Source organism: Equus caballus, chromosome 19 (assembly GCF_041296265.1).
Source record: "Equus caballus isolate H_3958 breed thoroughbred chromosome 19, TB-T2T, whole genome shotgun sequence".
Taxonomy (NCBI): domain Eukaryota; kingdom Metazoa; phylum Chordata; class Mammalia; order Perissodactyla; family Equidae; genus Equus; species Equus caballus.
Window position 1 is genome coordinate 47721781 of NC_091702.1, and position 18732 is coordinate 47740512.

An 18732-nucleotide genomic window follows, 5' to 3' on the forward strand; every position below is an offset into this window, starting at 1 on the left:
CTAAAGCGTTGGTTGCACATGATTTGTATATGGCACTTGAAAATCTCTAGCCAGAAGAAAACTCAAAAATGTTTTTAGCAATACAAAAATATCCAGCACCCAACGAGATAAAATTCATGCAAGTGCCAGGCATGCAAACAAGCAGGAAAACAGGACCCATAATGAGAAGAATCAGTTGATCAAGATCAAGTATGTTAGAATTAATAGACAACAACATTAGGACAGTTATTATTTCATATGTTCGAAAAGTTGAATAGAGGCATATATGACATAAGACTCAAACTGAACTTTCATGTAGACATGTAAACTACAATCTCTGAGATGAAAAATACACCAGGCAGGATTAATATTGCAGAAGATTAGTCAACTTGAAGACATAGCAATAGAAACTATCCAAAATGAAATGAACAGAGAAAAGGAATGAAAAAGAGAGAGAGAGGGAAGAGAGAAAGAAAGAAAAGCACATCAGTGAATCAGTGATCTGGATAACTGTTTCAAACAGCTTTATATAGGTATAATCAGAGTATCTAAAAGAGGTAGTAAAATCAGAAGAAAATATTTGAAGAAATAGTGGCTGAAAATTTTCCAAATTTTTTTTTCCTGCTTTATTTCCCCAACCTCCCCCCACCCCCCCCCCACTCCCACCCCCCCTGTACACAGTTGTATATCTTAGTTGCAGGTCCTTCTAGTTGTGGGATATGGGACACTGCCTCAACATGGCCTGATGAGCGGTGCCATGTCCATGCCCAGGATCCGAACCCTGGGCCACCACAGCGGAGCCCGCGAACTTAACCACTCGGCCACGGAGCCGGCTCGCCCAAATTTGATAAAAACTATAATCTTACAGATTAAAAAAGCTCATTAAACCCCAAGGACAATAAATATGAAGAAAATTCTACACCAAGGCACGTTGTAATCAAAGTGCTCAAACCAGCGATAAAGAGAAAATCTTAAAAGCAGCCAGGGGGGAGAAAAGACATTATATACATACAGAGGATGAAGATAAGGATGACAGCAACTTTCTCATCAGAAACAACACAAGCAAAAAGATAGTTGAGCAATATCCTTAAAATACTGAAAGAAAACAACTGTCAAACTAGAATTTTATACCTAGCAGAAATATGTTGGAAAAACAAAGGCAAAATAACTTTTTCAGAAGTCACCAGCAGAGCCACACTACAAGAAATGTTTAAGGAAGTTCTTTAGCCAGAAGGAAAGTAGATCTACACAAAGGAATGATGATTAGAAATGATAATTATATAGGTAACTGTATAAAATTATTTTTCTTATTATGACAGTATTATATGTAATATAACATTTGCTTATACAAAGATAAGGGGGTTTTAAAACATGCGTATTAGTAAAATGTATTACAGCAATAGTATAAAGACTGGGAGGAGAGAAATGGAAGCATACTATTGTATGCTTAAAAGTAAAAGCATGAAAAAAGATATGCCATGCTAACACTAGTCAAAAGAAAGCTGGAGTGCCTATATTAATATCAGAAAAAGTAAACTTCAGAGCAAAGAATATTACCAGTGATAAAGTTATTTCATAATAATAAAGAAGTCAATTCACCAAGAAAACATGTTTATTGACCCAATAGCAGAGCTTCAAAACTTGATAGAACTACAAGGAGAAATAGATGAATCTGCAATTAAAGTGAAAGATGTCAATATCCCTCACTTGATAATTGATAGAATAGGTAGGCAAAAAATTAGTATGACTACAGAAGATTTGAACAGCAATATCAGTTTGACCTGATTGACATTTTTAGAACAATCTATCAAACAATGGCAGAATGCACATTCTTTCCAAATGCAAATGGAATATTTACGAAGAGACCATTTTCTGGGCCGTATAACAAGTCTGAATAAACTTAAAAGGATTTTGTCATACAAAGTATGTTCTCTGGCCTCAGTGAAGTTAAACTGGAAATTAATACCAAGAAGATCTCTGAAGAATCTCCAGATATCTGGCAAATAGTAACGTGTATCTAACCCAAAGGATGAAGAAGAAATAAAAAATTAAGTTATAAATTATTTTTAAGTGAATGGAAATGAAAACATATCCATATTTCTGGGATACATCTAAATTAAAGCAGTACTTATAGGAAAATTTACATCACTAAATGCCTATATTAGAAAAGAAAAAAATCATTGACTTCAGCATCCACTTTAAGAAACTAAGAAGAAAGAATTAAAGTAAGCAGAAGAAATCATAAAGATCAAAGCAGAGATCAATAAAATAGTATACAAAAACAATAGAGAAAAATCAGTGAAACCATAAGCTGGTTCTTTGAGAAGACTGATGAAATTAAACCTATAACAAGACTGATCAGGAAAAAAAGAGAGTGCAAACTGCCAATATCAGGAATTAGAAAGGAGACAACACAATAGAGTCTATCGAAATTTAAAATATCATAAGAGAATAATATGAACAACTTTATGTTTATCTAGATTAAATGGGTAAGTTCTTTGAAAGACACAAACTACCAAAACTCATTCAAGAAGCAATAGATAACCTGAATAGCCCTATAACTATAAATTGAATTTGTAGTTAAAACACTTCCCACAAAGAAAACTCCAGGACCAGACGACTTCTTCACTGATAAATTCTACTAAACATTTGAGGAAGAAATAATCCTAAACAAACTCCTCCAGAAAATTGAGGAGAAGGAATTACTTCCCCACTCATTGATGGGGTCAGCATTACCCTGATACCAAAACTAGACAAAGACATTATAAGAAAACTACTCAGTAATATACTAATGAACGTAGATGCAAAAATGCTAGTTAATACATCTTGAATAAGTTGGGTTTATCCCAGAAATTCACAACTGGTGTAATATTCTAGTCAATCAATACGATTCATCATATTAACAAACCAAAAAAGGAAAAACATATCATCATATCAATAGATGCAGAAAAGGCATTTGACAAAATTCAACATCCATTCCTGGTTTAAAAAAAAACTCCCAACAGAGTATTAATAGAAGGTAGAACTTCCTCAGCCTGATGAAGAACATCTATGAAAAACCTACAGCTAAGATACTTAATGGTAAAATAATAAATATTTTCCCTATAAGATCATGAATAAGATAAGAATGTCCACTCTGATCACTTTTATTCAACGTTACATTGGACTTTCTTGCCTACAGTACAGTCAAGCAAGAAAAAGAAAAGTGATCCATACAGAAAGGGAGAACTAAAACTTTCTGTGTTTGGAGATGACACTGTAATCTATACATAAAATCCAACAGAATGTGCAAAGCCACTAAAATTATAAGTGAGTATAGCAAGGGTAGTAGGATACAAAATCAATATAAAAATATAAATTGAATTCTTATATCCATCAATTAATACTCTGAAATTGAAAATATTGCAATTTACAATAGCACAAAAAATATGAAATGCGTAGGGTTAAATCTGATGAAAGATGTGAAAGATGTATTTACTTAAAACTATATATTGCTGAGAGGAATTAAAGAATAGGTAAATAAATGGAAAGGTAAACCGTGTTGATCAATGATGCAATATTGTTAAGATCTCAGTTCTTTCCAAATTGATATATACCTTAAACACAATCCTAATCAAAATACCATTTTTGCAGAAATTGACAAGCCCATTTCTATAATTCTATGAAAATCAAAGCACCTAAAATATAAAATAGCCTAACTAGCTTTGAAAATGAAGAATAAAGTTGGAGAGCTAACACTACCTAATTTTAAGACCTTTTTTTAATAAAGCTAACATAATTAAGACAATGAGATTTTGGTGCAAAGATATACAAATATATCAATGGAACAGAATGGAATCCAGAAATAGACTCATACATATATGAACAGTTGATTTTCAAGAGAAAATGTAAAGGTCATTCAGGAGGAAAGGATCATGGAACAATTGGCTTTCAATATGTAAAGAAAAGGATTTTGATCTGTAACTCTTATCTTTGATCTGTAATGCTTACCATATACAAAAATTAATTCAAAATGGATAATAGACCTAAATGTAAAACCTAAACTATAAAACTTATAAAAAAAATAGTAGAAAACCATTATGACCTTGGATTGTGCAAAATTGCTTAGATTCTTAGATTAACACCAAGGGAAAATCCAGAAAAGAAGAAATTGATAAATTAGACTTGATCAAAATTTTAAGTCTGCTGTTCAAAAGATACTGTTTAAGAAAATAAAAAAGACGAGGCACAGACTGGCAGAAAATATTTGCAAAGCACATATCTTAAGTATTTGTATCCAGAATGAATAAAGAACTGTCAAAATTTAAAAATAGAAAAAACCTCAGTTTGAAAAATGGGCACAAGATCTGAACAGACACTTTGTGAAAGAAGATATATAGATGGTGGACAAGCACATGAAAAGATGTTGAGCGCCATGAGTCATTAGGGAGATACTGCTACACACTTGTTAAAAGGCTAAGATTTAAAACACTGACTGACCCAAATGTTGACAAGGATATGGAGAAACTCATACACTGCTGGTTGGAGTGGTAAATAGTACAATCACTTTGAAAAATAGTTTGGCAGTTTCTTAACAAGGAAACATACACCTACCATGTTAGCCATCCATTCCACTCCTAGGTATTTGCCCAAGGAAAGTGAAAGCATATGTTCTTACAAAGACTTGTGCACAAGTATTCATACCAGCTTTTATTAGTAATAGCCGAAGACTAGAAACAACTCAAATGTCCATCAACTGATGGATAAACTGTGGTAAATATAATAGAGTACTACTCAGCAGTAAACAGGAATGAACTACTCATACATGTAGCAACACAGATAAAATCAAGATAATTGTGCTGAGTGAAAGAAGGCAGGCAAAAAAAAGGACATACCGTGTGATTCCATTTGTATAAAATTCTAGAAAATGTAAACTAATTTATAGTTAGAGAAAGCAGATCATTGGTTGCCTGGGTGCCAAGGAGAGCAAGGAGGGAGGGACTACGCTGAAGCACAAGGAAACTTTGTGGAGTGGTGGATATGTTCATTATCTTGATTGTAGTGGTGAAACATCAAAACTTATCAAACTGTACACATTAAATATGTGTATTTGTTTTGTATAAATTATATTTTAATGAATCTATTAAAAATAAAAAATCATCAGGCCTTGGTGAGCATTTTGATATGGGATAGGATAAAGGATGCATTCAGGCATGACACCAAGTGATCAGTATTGGGTAATTAGATAGACAGTGGTATAACCAAAACAAAGCATATAGAATTACTTTGTTGGGGAGACAGATGATGAATTCACTGTTGGTTATGTTGAACATAGGTGGATATATTCAGCAGGCAGTGAAATAAGAGTCCCTGCAAAAACTTGTACATAAATATTCATAAGCAGCTTTATTTTTAATAGCTAAAGACAAGGTGACTCAAGTGTCCATCAGCAGATGAATAGATAAACTATTATTTCTAGAAGAGATCTTGACTAGAGTTAGAGATTTATGAATTGTCAGCCTAGAAATGATAGTTAAAAATATGAGAGAAGATGAGCTCAGTGGGAAATACGAGTGAGAAAGGAAGTGGGCTGAAATGGAATCCTGAGGAATAACCTTTAAAGGGGTATGCTGGAAAAGAGGAGCTAATGAAGAAGACTGAGAAAGAATGGTCAGAAATCTGTAGGTGGAGGGTTGAGGGGGACCAGATGAACATAGTATCTCAGAAGCTGAATAATTCGGGTAGAGAGTATCAGGTACAACTTTTACAGTTACTTTTTTTACTGGACAAAAGTCGTTTATATTGTTGTCAAATAAGAATCTATTTGCATTGCTCTAAGAGTCATTGCTGTTACTCATTTTCTGCAAGACAACCTCTACTTTTACAGAATTGCAAAATATCCTAATCAATAGGAAATAGTCAAACAAAGGTACACACCCCTAGAAAATCACATACTCCTTAAGTGGGGTGAGTAAAAGGACACCCAGTAATCTCTTTTTAGTTATTTGTAAATTTCAGATAATTTTTTATGACATAAGGTAAGATGAGGTTGTTAGTTATAATGAAGGAAATACCAAAGGAAAGAGAAAGTTCCTCCTATGTTAAGTACACAATAATTGAATTCCTATAGCATTTTTGTCTTCGTACATCATTAAGCAATGAAACATGTTCTGTCTTGTGATTTTCCTCTTAATGTTGCCTTGAAGCTTTTGAATCATCTGTTTAGTATTTTGCACATTTATCTTTCCACTACAATTTGATTGCAGTTTCTCTGAGGAGAGGGCCTCTGGATGCTTTGTATTTGCTATTTTACCCAACATGGTGCTTTACGTACAGTAAGAATTCAATAAATACTAGTTGATTTAATGTGATGTATTCTTGGAACTAAGCTATGGCTTTAAAAAACTGGTTATCTTCTTGGATCAGGCCACAGTCAGGCATCAAGTTGCTGAACCTTTTATGTTTAATTTGTTGTGATACCGATGCATCAATTAGTAATGGTACATTTTTAATTGTTTAATTTTTTTTTTGTTCTGTTAGTGGTGATTTACTGAGAATAGAAGGAAAAACCCTGCATTCAATTTTAGATGAAGTTGTTTTCAAGCTTTTATCAACTCCTAGTCCAGTCATAAGACACACTGCTACGAAGCTGCTACTGTTGATGGCTGAATCGCATCAGGAAATTTTGATTTTACTGAGACTAAGTGCCTGCTACAAAGGTAGTACATGTATTCCTTCTTTTCTTGAGATTCTCAAAAAGGACATTTTTCTTGATAGTTTATGGAAAACAGAATTTCTGTGTTTTGAAAAAGTCAGTAACTGAAGTGTGTAGATAAAACCCGATCATAACAGATACCAATTCAGGAAAAAGTTTTTAGGTAATCAAGCTATCCTCATGTCCCAGCAGATGGCATATGGTACTTTGTTGATGAGGTTACAATGAATATTTACTCCCTCTCTGACAAAAAGGTTGTGTCTTGAATATACCATATAGTATGTTAAAAATAATGGCCAAAAAGATTGGTGACCTTACCAAGACTAGCTTTACAGTTATTAATACAGCTGAGAACTTGAGTCTTGAAGAGCGTATAAGGCACAGAAAGATCCAGATAGTGGCTTCCCCAGTTGTACACTCCAAGGCTATTTGACTTTACTTATTTGTATTGCATACATACATTATAATACATCATTCCAACATGCCCTGGAAATAGTACTTACTTTGTACCTTATCCTGCTACTGTTTTGTTTTGGGATGAAAATGCAGTATTTTAATGTTATAACACTATTGATTTACCCAAGATTACATATATTACTGTATATTTTAATTTAATAATAACTTTCTTTAATGAATAATGACTAATGATAACCTGCTTCAGTGCTTCTACAGGGTAGGCATTTACTCAGTATGTATTCATTACCTTTTTAAAAATGTTTTGGTTTAAGGTGTTTATGTTCAAACAGAAAAAAAATTCTCTATCTCTGCTCTTTGACTTACCATAATGACTCTACTCCCCTTTTCTTAATTAAAGTGATTGACTAGACATTTTGCATCAGATCTTACAAGTAGGCACATAAGAACTCTTAGGACAAGGGAATGTCTTAAAGACCTCAGTGTAGAAGTCTTTGAGAATAGGAAAAAGAAAAATCATATGATTAATCTTGTTGTGTTCATTTGTTTCTAAACCAGACTTTTTAACCTCAAATTAATACTGATTAGATAACAAAATCATATTTTTTTATTAATAGTTGTACTTTTGTTATTCCATTTCAGGACTCAGAAGTCTACTAAATAAACAAGAGCCTGGGACAGAGTTTAGTCAAGAACTTAGACAGCTCATTGGCCTTTTAAGCCCTAAGGTCTATCAGGAAGTAGAAGAGCAGGTATTAAATTATAAAAATAATTTGCACAGTATTTGCTAACAGTTCAGTAAACATTTTAGTTTCAAAATATTGGAGAGTGGTAGTCTGTTGAATCTTATTTGCTCTCTCTCCCCCTGTCTTTACTTACTTCCCCCTAAGATCCAGAGCAGCCATAGTTTGATGGGGGAAGGTGTTGTTTATGGACTGAATTTTTAACCCCAGAGCCTTTTTTTTTTCAGCTGGCACAAAGAGTTCTTCATAAGTTTGAATCCTTGAAGAAGTGAGGCCAGGCATAAGAAGTCAAGCATTTAAAGCATTAAATAAGCAGAACTATAAAAGTCTTGTAAAGGGAGTAAAAGATTAATCAGGGAGAATTTGGAGATAACCAAACTATATCTTGGATATGTTCTAGATGTTGCCTAACTAGTGTGCCTCCTCTGGGAGGTCAGGTTTAACATCCTTAGGCCTTCCGTGTCCTGGGACTATGAAAATGTTGCCTCTTGCCTGACTTATTAGAGATGGAGATTAATACTTGCCCAGTCTTGATATTTTAAGAGGTAAACTTCTAAAAAAGACTTTCCTAGTGATGTCTCTAAATTAATTCTGTCTTTTAATTTCAGAAACTACATCAAGCAGCTTGCTTGATTCAAGCTTATTGGAAGGGTTTCCAAACTAGAAAGAGACTAAAGAAGCTTCCATCTGCTGTGATTACTTTGCAGAGGAGTTTCAGGTAAAAAATTTTAGTGAGAGGAATGATGATCAGAGAGGGCTAGATATGTCTTACTAGAGTACAGCTGAGTGAAAACTTAAGGTTTTTGTTTTGGGGTTTTTTTTCCAATTTTTTAATCAGTTTTTGTTACTCTTTCATTCTTATTCCATACATTTCTGAGTACCAGCACTCCAGTAACCAGATGCACTTTCAAAGCAAAGGAGATAAAGTAAGACAGGAATCTACTGTAAGAAATACACAGTTCTATTCATTTAATAGGATTTTCTTGTGGGCCAAACCTTCAGAGGGAGCCAGTGATAGTAATTATCTTATTAAACCCTTAAAACAAAAAATTGCCGTAATTGTTCATATCTAGTTATGGTAAAAACATGTATGAATATGTAAAAGTTTAAGTATATTAACCTGATTTTCCTCAGTAAATATGGCATGGATAGATACGGTCTTTGAGATACAACATAGTTTATCATTCATCTCTATTTCAAGTAGACTAAAAATGAAATACTAAAGACATGGCCCAGTTTTTGATATGACTGATTTTAGTTCACTAAAGTGAAACTTGCTTATTTCAGAAGTTAGTGTTGCTTTTTTTACGAAAACTGAAACTATTTTAATAACTGCAGCTGCATTTCTCAGTTATAAGAATGTTTTAAAGTAGTGGACTAAAATTTAGCTTTAAGTTGGACTGCATGAGAACTCACCTCTGAGATGGCTCTACCCTATTATAAATGACCTAAGAGCTAAGTCATGTTTGTGTGAGTGTGTGTGTTGCTTTCCATTGCCTCTAAGAATCTGGATGGGTTAGTGGTGGATATTGAGCCCCTCTGGCTAACTATGTCCCTTAATGGACATCCTTTTCATTGATGAAAGTTTCCTTCAGAGAAGACTTAAGGATAGGTTATTAATATTATTTGGAATGAGTTTTGTTGGTAGCAAAAAAAGCATTAATTTTTTAAACATGTTTCAAGTGGCTGATATATGCCAGATGCTATGCTCTGCACTGGGAGAGTTAAACAGACTTGAGTTTGTATCCCACCTCAGCAATTTATGGGCTGAATGACCTTGGACAAGTTGCCCTATCTCTCTCAGCCTCAAATTTCCCGTCTATATAAAATGGGGATAGTTTTCTATGTACCTGACAAGATTAAAATAGTATAAAGTTTTTTAGCATATTACCTGGCACTTAGAACATGGTGAGGTGAGATGCATATGGCACATTTTTTGCCTTTGATTTACAAATCTAGTTAGATAAACAGATCTGTCAAATAAATAGTACTCATGAGAGGTAAGTATAATCCATTCCAGCATTGCTCAAAAGTTTATTGTCTATCCTACAAGCTATTTCTTAAAAAACATTAAAAAAGGATTCCTTTGGTCAAATAAATTTGGGAAATGAATACTTTGAGAGTCACAGTATACATTCTTCTATTCAAGAGTCTGAGATGTTCTTGGGATAGCCTTGCCTTCTGTTGTGAACTCAGAGTAGTTACTACTTATGGATTCTACTTGCTGTCATTCTCAGCTGTCTGTCCTCTTACATTAAAAGGTACTCCTATGCTGTGAATTCAAACCTTTAATGTTTAGTCTCACAACAGTTGTCAAATTTGCCAGTTTACTTTCTCTTGCAATATGTAAATCTTTATTTAAAAGAATCCCAGGGGGCCAGCCTGGTGGTGTAGTGGTTAAGATTATGTGCTCTACTTTGGTGGCCTGGGGTTCACAGGTTTGGATCCTGGGCACAGATCTACACAGTACTCATCAAGCCATGCTGTGGAGGCATTCCACATGCAAAATAGAAGAAGATTGGCATAAACGTTAGCTTAGGGACAGTCTTCCTCAAGCAAAAAGGAAGATTGGCAACAGATGTTAGCTCAGGGCCAATCTTCCTCGCCAAAAAAAAAAAGTATCCCAGGATTACAGATTTTGTCCACTTAGAAGTATATCTATGGAATCTAACTAATATTCCACTATTTTAAAATAGAAATTCTATTGCTTTATGTAACAGAACCAGATCTATTATAAATATTTCTATTAAAAGAGATTAGCTGTGAAGACAAACTGATTTAAATCTCACATTAGAATGAGTTTGTTTCCTTTCAATATTTTGAGTTTGAAGTTTCAGGACAGACTGAAGTATGTCTTTAACCTTTAGGTTCTATTTAATTTTTTTAATTTCAAGTTTGTTCCAGGCTTCAGCACCTTTCGTCTACTATTAGTTGCGACAGTTTATGCAAATTTCTCTTGCTTCCTTTATAGCTGGGCTTTCTGCAAAGGTTATTTCTGTCTCTTTGTGGTCAGATAATTCTCTCAGAGTAATTTCCCCCTCCCATGTTTTTTTGGGGGAAGGACTGTGCATCACTCACAATTATGGGCTCAGATTCATCAGTGCTCTTTAGATTCAGCAAGAGGCAGTCTTTTATAGTCACACCCTTGCTAAAGCACTTTCTTGGGAGTTTCTTTTTTATTTAATTATTTTTCATGGTCAGAAACTTTATTTTCTGTTAAGTACTCTTTACCTCAGCAAGGTTTTCTGTAGCAGCTATCAGCTGCTCCAATTATCTTTGGGAAACCTCACAAATTATCTGCCTCTAGCATGGTGTTGATGTTTAGGTGTTGTAATTATACTTGGCTTGACTTTGTAGAAGAAAACCGTTTTTTCCTCTACCCACCTTAGGTTCATTGGCTGGGGCCCTGAAAATTAGACTGACAAAAAGATCAGATTAACAAGAGAAAAACAATTTATTAATGTGTGCAGCACACATCATGCAGAAGAAACTTCATGTGATGAGTTAACTCAAAGAGGTGGTTAGAACTTGGGCTTATATTTGTATAGATCTTAACAAAGCATAATAAATTTGTAGAGAAGTGACAAGTGAAAAGAAAAGGCTTTTAGGCTTCCAAGGGTAGCAAATTGTAGGAAGGCAAATATGTTGGGGAAACTAATGGAAGATATGGGTTATTTGTGCAGGTTCATCTTGACACCAACTTTTCTACCTTCTTCATCAAAACTTCCTTGGGAGGGAGGATTTATGGCACTCCTCATTTCTCAGACATTTCTGTTTTTAGTTAGATAAGAGAAGCTCCCATGAAGGCTTTCTGCATTTGTTGATTCTTACTTCCCTCCAGCTCAGAATAATCTTTATGCCAAAGTAGCATATTCTGCTACTCTTCAACTTCCCCTTAAAACGGCTCCTTAAGGGCAGAACTGGATCTCTTCTCTGTTTGCCTGAGGGACAGTAGCAAGCAGGCAGCAGTTACTCAAATAAATGTTTGTTGAGTTAATGATAAATGTTTGTCTGAGGGACAGTACCAAGCAGGCAGCAATCACTCAGATAAGTGTTTGTTAAGTTAAGGAACAGAGCCTGTCAACAACTTTGACCATGAACTCATGGGACTATCCCTGTTCATACTTATTATTCTACAACAGAGGCATTCCTGGAGAATTCTTGATGTCTTGGCAGCAGATAGTTTGGTTAACTCCCCCTTTGATGGTAAAGATTCATGTTAATTAAATGTAACTCAGGAATGTACTTACGTAAGGTATTTTGAGACGATGATATCTGATCAGTCTTTTCCTTTTCAGAAGTGCAGTACAAATGCCAGATGGTCAAATGCCTACTCTTTCTTACAAAGAAACCAGTGAAAATAAATAATCTTTTAATTTTTGATGATTATAGGAACTTTTATCCACAGAATAACTAGAATGTTCCTAAGAAAGGGGAAAAACATTTAAAGTCACATTAATTCCTATTGTTTTCAAACATGATATTAAAGCATATGAATCCAGAAACATGTGTATTTCCACTTTGTAGTGGTCATTTCAGTTACTGAACCTCACTTATCTACTGTCTTCCTGGTTTGTATTTTACTTCCACATGCATGCTCCATAAGTCTTTGCAGTTTTGCCACATATTAGAGCTTGCATGCCTAAGCTGTTTCCCAAGCCCAGTTTTCTGACAGATTAAAGGTCCTAGCAGTGTAGTTGTAATGATTACTATGTTTCTCATACTAATAGTATATTAAAAATATTGGTAATTAGATGTTAATCTGTGATCAAATAGAAGTTAGAAACAGAGGTGGTTTTTTTGTCTTGTTTTCTTGTTAGTCAATTTGAAAGGAGATTCTGTTTAGGATATGTTCTCTTTTATCCTCCATAAGTAGGTAAATGGCAAAACGTTCTTATCAACATGCTGTACATCCCAAAAGTTTTGAAGGGGGAGTTCTGTAGGTGAGGCAAGTTTCCACCAGTCATTCTTTGGGAAGAGAAAGGCCCTTACTTACTTCATCTCTGTCTCAGGAGGAGCAAGAGATACTTAGAAACTATTCAACTCACTGCACATCCTCTCTCAAACCCCTTCTCCTTTTGGCACTTACATATACTTGAGGTCTTCTCTACCTATGATAATAGGGTTAAGAAAGAGGTTTTGAAACTATGAAATCCTCAACTCTGGCCTACATGGAAATCCAAAGAAAACTTAAATTGTAATTGGTAGCAGTTAAGAAATTGTAAGAAAAGAAACAAAAACTGCTCACACACACCTACACAAAATTTTATCAAAATAATTTTGTGAGTTTTCCTTCTCTGCTTTAAAATATTTCCTTTCAAAGTTGTCTTATGCTTAATTGTTTTTGCTTTTTCAAAGAAATTGAGTTAAAAGTTGTTATAACCCTCTCTAACTACACCATTATGAAGCCTGCCTGTTAACACTACAAAGCTATAGCTAAGGTACCACATTTGCTGGCAGTTTAATTTTAAGAAAAGAATATAAGAGAAAGCAAATGCTCTTGAGTGAGACACATGCAAAGTAAGTCCATAGAGAGAAAATAAATAATGCATTCTGCTTTTCTTCTTATCCTCTTTGGTTTCTTTTTCTATGTGTATCTGCAGGCATTTTGAATATATTTACTATAGACACACTTATGATCTCCTTATATAGTGATGTAGGAAGCAAAAATGGGTAGAAATGGCTAAGGAAAATTTTTGTGAATAAAAGCAGATAATACAGAAATGCTAGTTAAATAAAATTTTTGTGCCACATGAAAATTTTTATAATCAGTTATAAAAACAATATTTATTAGTCAATAGTTGAGAAGTAGATAAACATATGAATAAAATTAAGATCATCCATAATCATACTATGCAATGAAAATCTCTATTGAAATTTTAGTTTTTTTTCATAATTTCTTTTTCTTTTCTTTTTTTTTTTTTGAGGAAGATTAGCCCTGAGCTAACATCTGCCACCAATCCTCCTCTTTTTGCTGAGGAGGACTGGCCCTGAGCTAACATCCGTTCCCATCTTCCTCTACTTTATATGTGGGACGCCTACCACAGTATGGCTTGCCAAGCAGTGCCATGTCTACACCCAGGATCCGAACTGGTGAACCCCGGGCCACCAAAGCAGAACGTGCACACTTAACCACTGTGCCACCAGGCTGGCCCCTTATTTTTCAATATAAGTAAATACATATATTTTTACACAATTTGGATCTCTTCTATGTCCTGATTTTATTTTCACTTGACATTAGATTGGGAGTATATTCTCATCTTACTAAATATTCTTTGAAATTATTTTTTCATAGTTCATAGCATCTCATCCAGTGAATGAACCAGTATTTATTTATCCACTTCACTATTGTAGGACATACGGTTTGTTGTCAACTTGTTACAGTTGTAATGCTATAGAGAACATCCATGAACATAAAGTTTTACATACATGTCAGTTTTTTTAAGAAAATTAGTAGAAATGGAATTATTGGTTGACATTTTTAAGGCTTTTGATTCATTTGTTAAATATTTCTCAGACTTGTAATGCATATCTCCAAGTATTTCTCCAGAAGAGTTGTACAGTAGCAGCACATGAAAACCTACTTTATCATACTCTAACAACACTAGGAATTATCTTAAAAAAACTTTTTATTTGTCTGTATTTATGTGATTATTAGTGAGGTTAAGCATTTTTTCGTATACTTCTTGAGTGGACATATTTATAAAAATTGTGTGTAAGGTTTTTAATGTTTCCATCACAGATCTAAACGAACAAAGATGCTACTGAAGCTAAATAGGCAGAAGGAAGAAGAGGACCAGAGATTACAATTGCAACTTCAAAGACGGAGAGCCATGAGACTTTCCCGAGAATTACAGCTGAATATGCTTGAAATAGTTCATCCAGGTAGATGGCAGTATCAATTTTATAAATGTAATAAGAATGTTTAGGATATCATTTAATAAACTAAATTGTCCAGCTGCCTGATTATTTATTTTTTTTAATTTGGACCTTTTCTCTGTTTCTCCTTTTTCAGATAAACCTTATTAAATCTCAAGTCAAAAACAAAGTTACTATTTTTTCTGATTAAGGTCTATTAATTGATGATGAGCAATCTCTATACTGGTTTTTCTTTTCTTACCTTTCAGATAAATTAGTGAACATAAAAATTTATGCCTAAAGATAGCTGTCAGTGACATAAAGAATCCCCTTGAACTTAAGTAAGGAGTTAGAATATTGCTACATTCTGCCATCAGAACTTTACTTATACTGCAGCACAAACCTTGTAACACCTTCGTGCCACCTTTGACACTAGCTGAATTTAAAGTGTGGTCTGGGAAATCTGCATGGTTTCAAGATTCTTTTTTCATTCTTCCCCTTCCTCTGCTACTCCTCATTCCCAGTGTCCTTTACTAGCCTCTTATTTCTCTTTCCCTTAAATAGAGATGTTCCCGAGGGTTCCATTCTCACCCCATTATTCTCATGTTGCTTTTCCTAGGGTATCCCATCCATAACTGTAGCTTTAGCTACCAACTGAGTGCTTAGCACTCTGAAATCTTGTCTGCATCCTCATACTCTCTCCTAAGCTCTAGACCAGCGCTGCCTGATAGAACTTTCTTTTTTTTGTTTTTTGTTTTTTGTGTTTTTTTTTGTTTTTTTTGTTTTTTGGAGGAAGATTGGCCCTCAGCTAACTACTGCCAGTCCTACTCTTTTTGCTGAGGAAGCCTGGCTCTGAGCTAACATCCGTGCCCATCTTCCTCTAGTTTATACGTGGGACGCCTACCACAGCATGGCTGCCAAGCAGTGCCATGTCCGCACCCAGGATCCGAACCAGCGAACCCCGGGCCGCCGAGAAGCGGAACGTGCGAACTTAACCGCTGCGCCACCGGGCCGGCCCCCTGATAGAACTTTCTACAAAACGAAATGTTCTTTATTTGCATTGTCCAATACGGTAGCCACTGTCTAGAGTGACTGTTGAGTACTTGAAATGTGGCTAGTGCACTTGAGGACCTGAATTTTTAATTTTACTTTATTTAAATTTAAGTAGCCATTTGTGGCTAGTTTCTAGTGTATTGGACAACACAGCTTGGTAGCCAGCTGCCTATTGGGTAGCTTTACTTAGATATGCACAGGCATCCCAGGAACTAGTCATTATCTCCCCGTCAGAATTTCCTATCCCTGTCTTCTTCATCTCAGATGATTGCACCAACAGTCTTCTCAGTTTCCCATCTTTGAGACATCCTAAAATTCTTCCCTCTCTCACCTTCACATCCAGTTGATCATTAAATCCTATCAGTTTTTTGTACTTTCTCTCAAATACAGCCCTTTTTATTATTACCTTCCACTTCCTTATTTTATCACTTAGCTACTGTGAACCCTGGGCTATATGCTGACCAACGCCTAGAAAGTAATAAAAAAAGTCATCTGTAGAACTGAGTGAGTGACCGAAGAGAAGTTTAGAAGCACATACACATGTTTTGCCCTTTCCTTCTGATGGTACTGAATGACTTCCTAACCATGTTCTTGTGATTCTTTTTTCTAAGTGTTCTTGCTATTGTACTTTTGGCCCTTTTTCATTCCTCTGACACAAAAAATTGTATGAGTCTTTGCTCTAAAGAAGCTCCATAATCTGATAAATTTTTTGGAGCTCTTTGTTGCTAAAATGTAGAACCATTGTAAAATAATAGAATTGGGAAAATCAGTGAACAATATTGAAAAAAATAAAAATTCTGTGAGATTGTTACTATCATTGTCCTGGTTCCAGAACTTGAGAAAGCATAGAAGTGAATATGTTGTAATTGTGTCTGTCATCTTTTTAGGTCAGGTGGAAAAATATAATCGGGAAATAGAAGATAAATCAGCATTAATTATCCAGAAACATTGGAGAGGGTACAGGGAAAGGAAAAATTTTCACCAACAGAAGCCATCTCTCACGGAGCATAAAGCAGCTGTCACACTTCAGAGAGCAGTGAGTCTGATGTAGTAAAAAGAGTACTGGATTAGGAGGCAAAAACATGGGTTCAAACCTGACTTTGCTATTTACCTGCTGTGAAGTCTTCGTCAGGTCACTTTGCTTTCTTGAGCTATTGTTTCTTCCTCTATAAAATAAGAACCTCCTTACCACTGACCAAACTGATTTAGACACTTAGTCCTGAGCACTTCTGTAGACTCTTGGACATTTACCATAGTGCAATGTTGTTAATGTTTTTTCTTTCTTACTTGTGCGGTGATCATCTCAAGGATAAGGAACTAAGTCGTATTTATTGTTGCCAGCTCTCAGCATGTGCTTGATGTGTGAATGGATGTCTGCCCTACCTTTTTCACTCAGTTGTTATGTGGCTCAGGTGATCTAATTTATGTAAATTGCTAAGTCCTATGCAAGTGCAGCATATCATATTTGATGTTTTTTTAATGCACAGCTAATACATTAGATATAATTAGATCATTATAATTCCTGAATTATAGAATCGAGTTCTTAAATGATAATTTTCCTAGGATTTATCTGGCGCATAGTAATATTTTATTGCCTTGGAAGAGTATAGCACCAGCTGTTTATTTCATTTAATGGCCAGTTTTCCTAATATCCTGTTATTCACTTACACATGGTTAACTTTCACATTAGGACTTCAGGTCCTATAGCATTTAGTTTTACAATTCCTTATTGTTGAACTTCAGGTCAATTTCAGTTTTTCACAGTAATAGATTTTGAACAATCTGTTGAATTTTCTGTGATTAACGTTTTACAAAGATTTCTTTCAAATAATTTAAAAATAGAGTAGAGTAAGTACTAGGGAAATAGAAGGAGATGTCTGCCGCCTCCTTCTGCCTCAAACTTTTCTAGGGATCTCAGGCTGTATCTGCAACAAACAGTCCTGCACCATCACTGAATCACACCCACACCTGCTATTTACCCCCTGCTAACCAAGACAGTCTAAGGATTAAGGCATGGCTATCAGTTGGAGACACTTCCATTAGAGGAACCTTGGGTCTTTTCTAAGACTTGTACCTCATGGCTTTTTAAACTCTTCCCTGTCGGAGAATCACCTGGGCCCTTATGAAGTTGACTTACTACCTTGCCTGATTTAGATAAGCCCACTAGTTTGTAAAAGGGTCCTCTACTCTAAAGTGAGATACCCCAATTTGTCCACCATTCCCTAGAGAGAGAAGCAGGGGTCATCCTAGGATGATATCTGAGGGACTTGAAGGCATAGTTGTTGGGCTTTCATGCTTTCCCTTGGCATAAGAGGAAAACAAGTCACATCTGCCTCATGGCTTCCCTACCCAAAAAAAGGAATATGGGGTCTCCGTTGAAGTAAGAATAAAAAGAGAGGGGTCAAGATCACGTTTATAGTCTTTGCAGCTCACTACTAAAACTAACAATGAAATCAAAGCAAAGCTAGACATCAAAAGTAGAAATATAGAAAATAGAAAAAGAAAGAAGAGGATTACTTTCAAAGAGGAAAAAGAAAAATGACAAAGTACAGAGAGGAGAAAAAAGAATGTAGTAGAGAAAATTAGAACAGGGCAATGGTCAGTAAGGACACATTCTACCACATTTTTGAAGCATCCATTTCTAAGACGTCCTATAGACTTGCACTGTCTGATACATGAGTCACTAACCACATGTGGCTGTTGAGTAATTGACACGTAAGCTAGTCCAAATTGAGATGTGTTGTAAATGTAAAATACCCACCAGATTTTGAAGACTTAGCATGGAAAAAAGGTGTGAAATATCTCATTAACAATTTTTTATATCAGCATGTTGAAATGCTAATATTTTACGTATGTTGAGTTATAATATATTTACATAACTCAGTATATGCAAAATATTAATTTCACCTATTTCTTTTTAAGATTTTTTTTAATGTGCCTGCTAGAAAGTTTAAAATTGCATATGTGACTTGCATTATATTTCTATTAACA

General features: G+C 34.9%; 1 protein-coding gene across 6 annotated transcripts in view; it reads left to right on the forward strand.

The window, feature by feature from the left end:
• IQCB1 (IQ motif containing B1) overlaps positions 1–18732 on the forward strand; it is a 45399-nt gene that overhangs the window by 17635 nt on the left and 9032 nt on the right. For all 6 annotated transcript variants that reach the window (XM_005601942.4, XM_023623670.2, XM_005601941.4 and 3 more), the window contains 5 exons: positions 6499–6677; positions 7730–7839; positions 8439–8548; positions 14573–14715; positions 16629–16777. In XM_005601942.4, coding sequence (XP_005601999.1) covers positions 6499–6677; positions 7730–7839; positions 8439–8548; positions 14573–14715; positions 16629–16777 — 691 coding nt within the window. The remainder of the gene's footprint in view (positions 1–6498; positions 6678–7729; positions 7840–8438; positions 8549–14572; positions 14716–16628; positions 16778–18732) is intronic.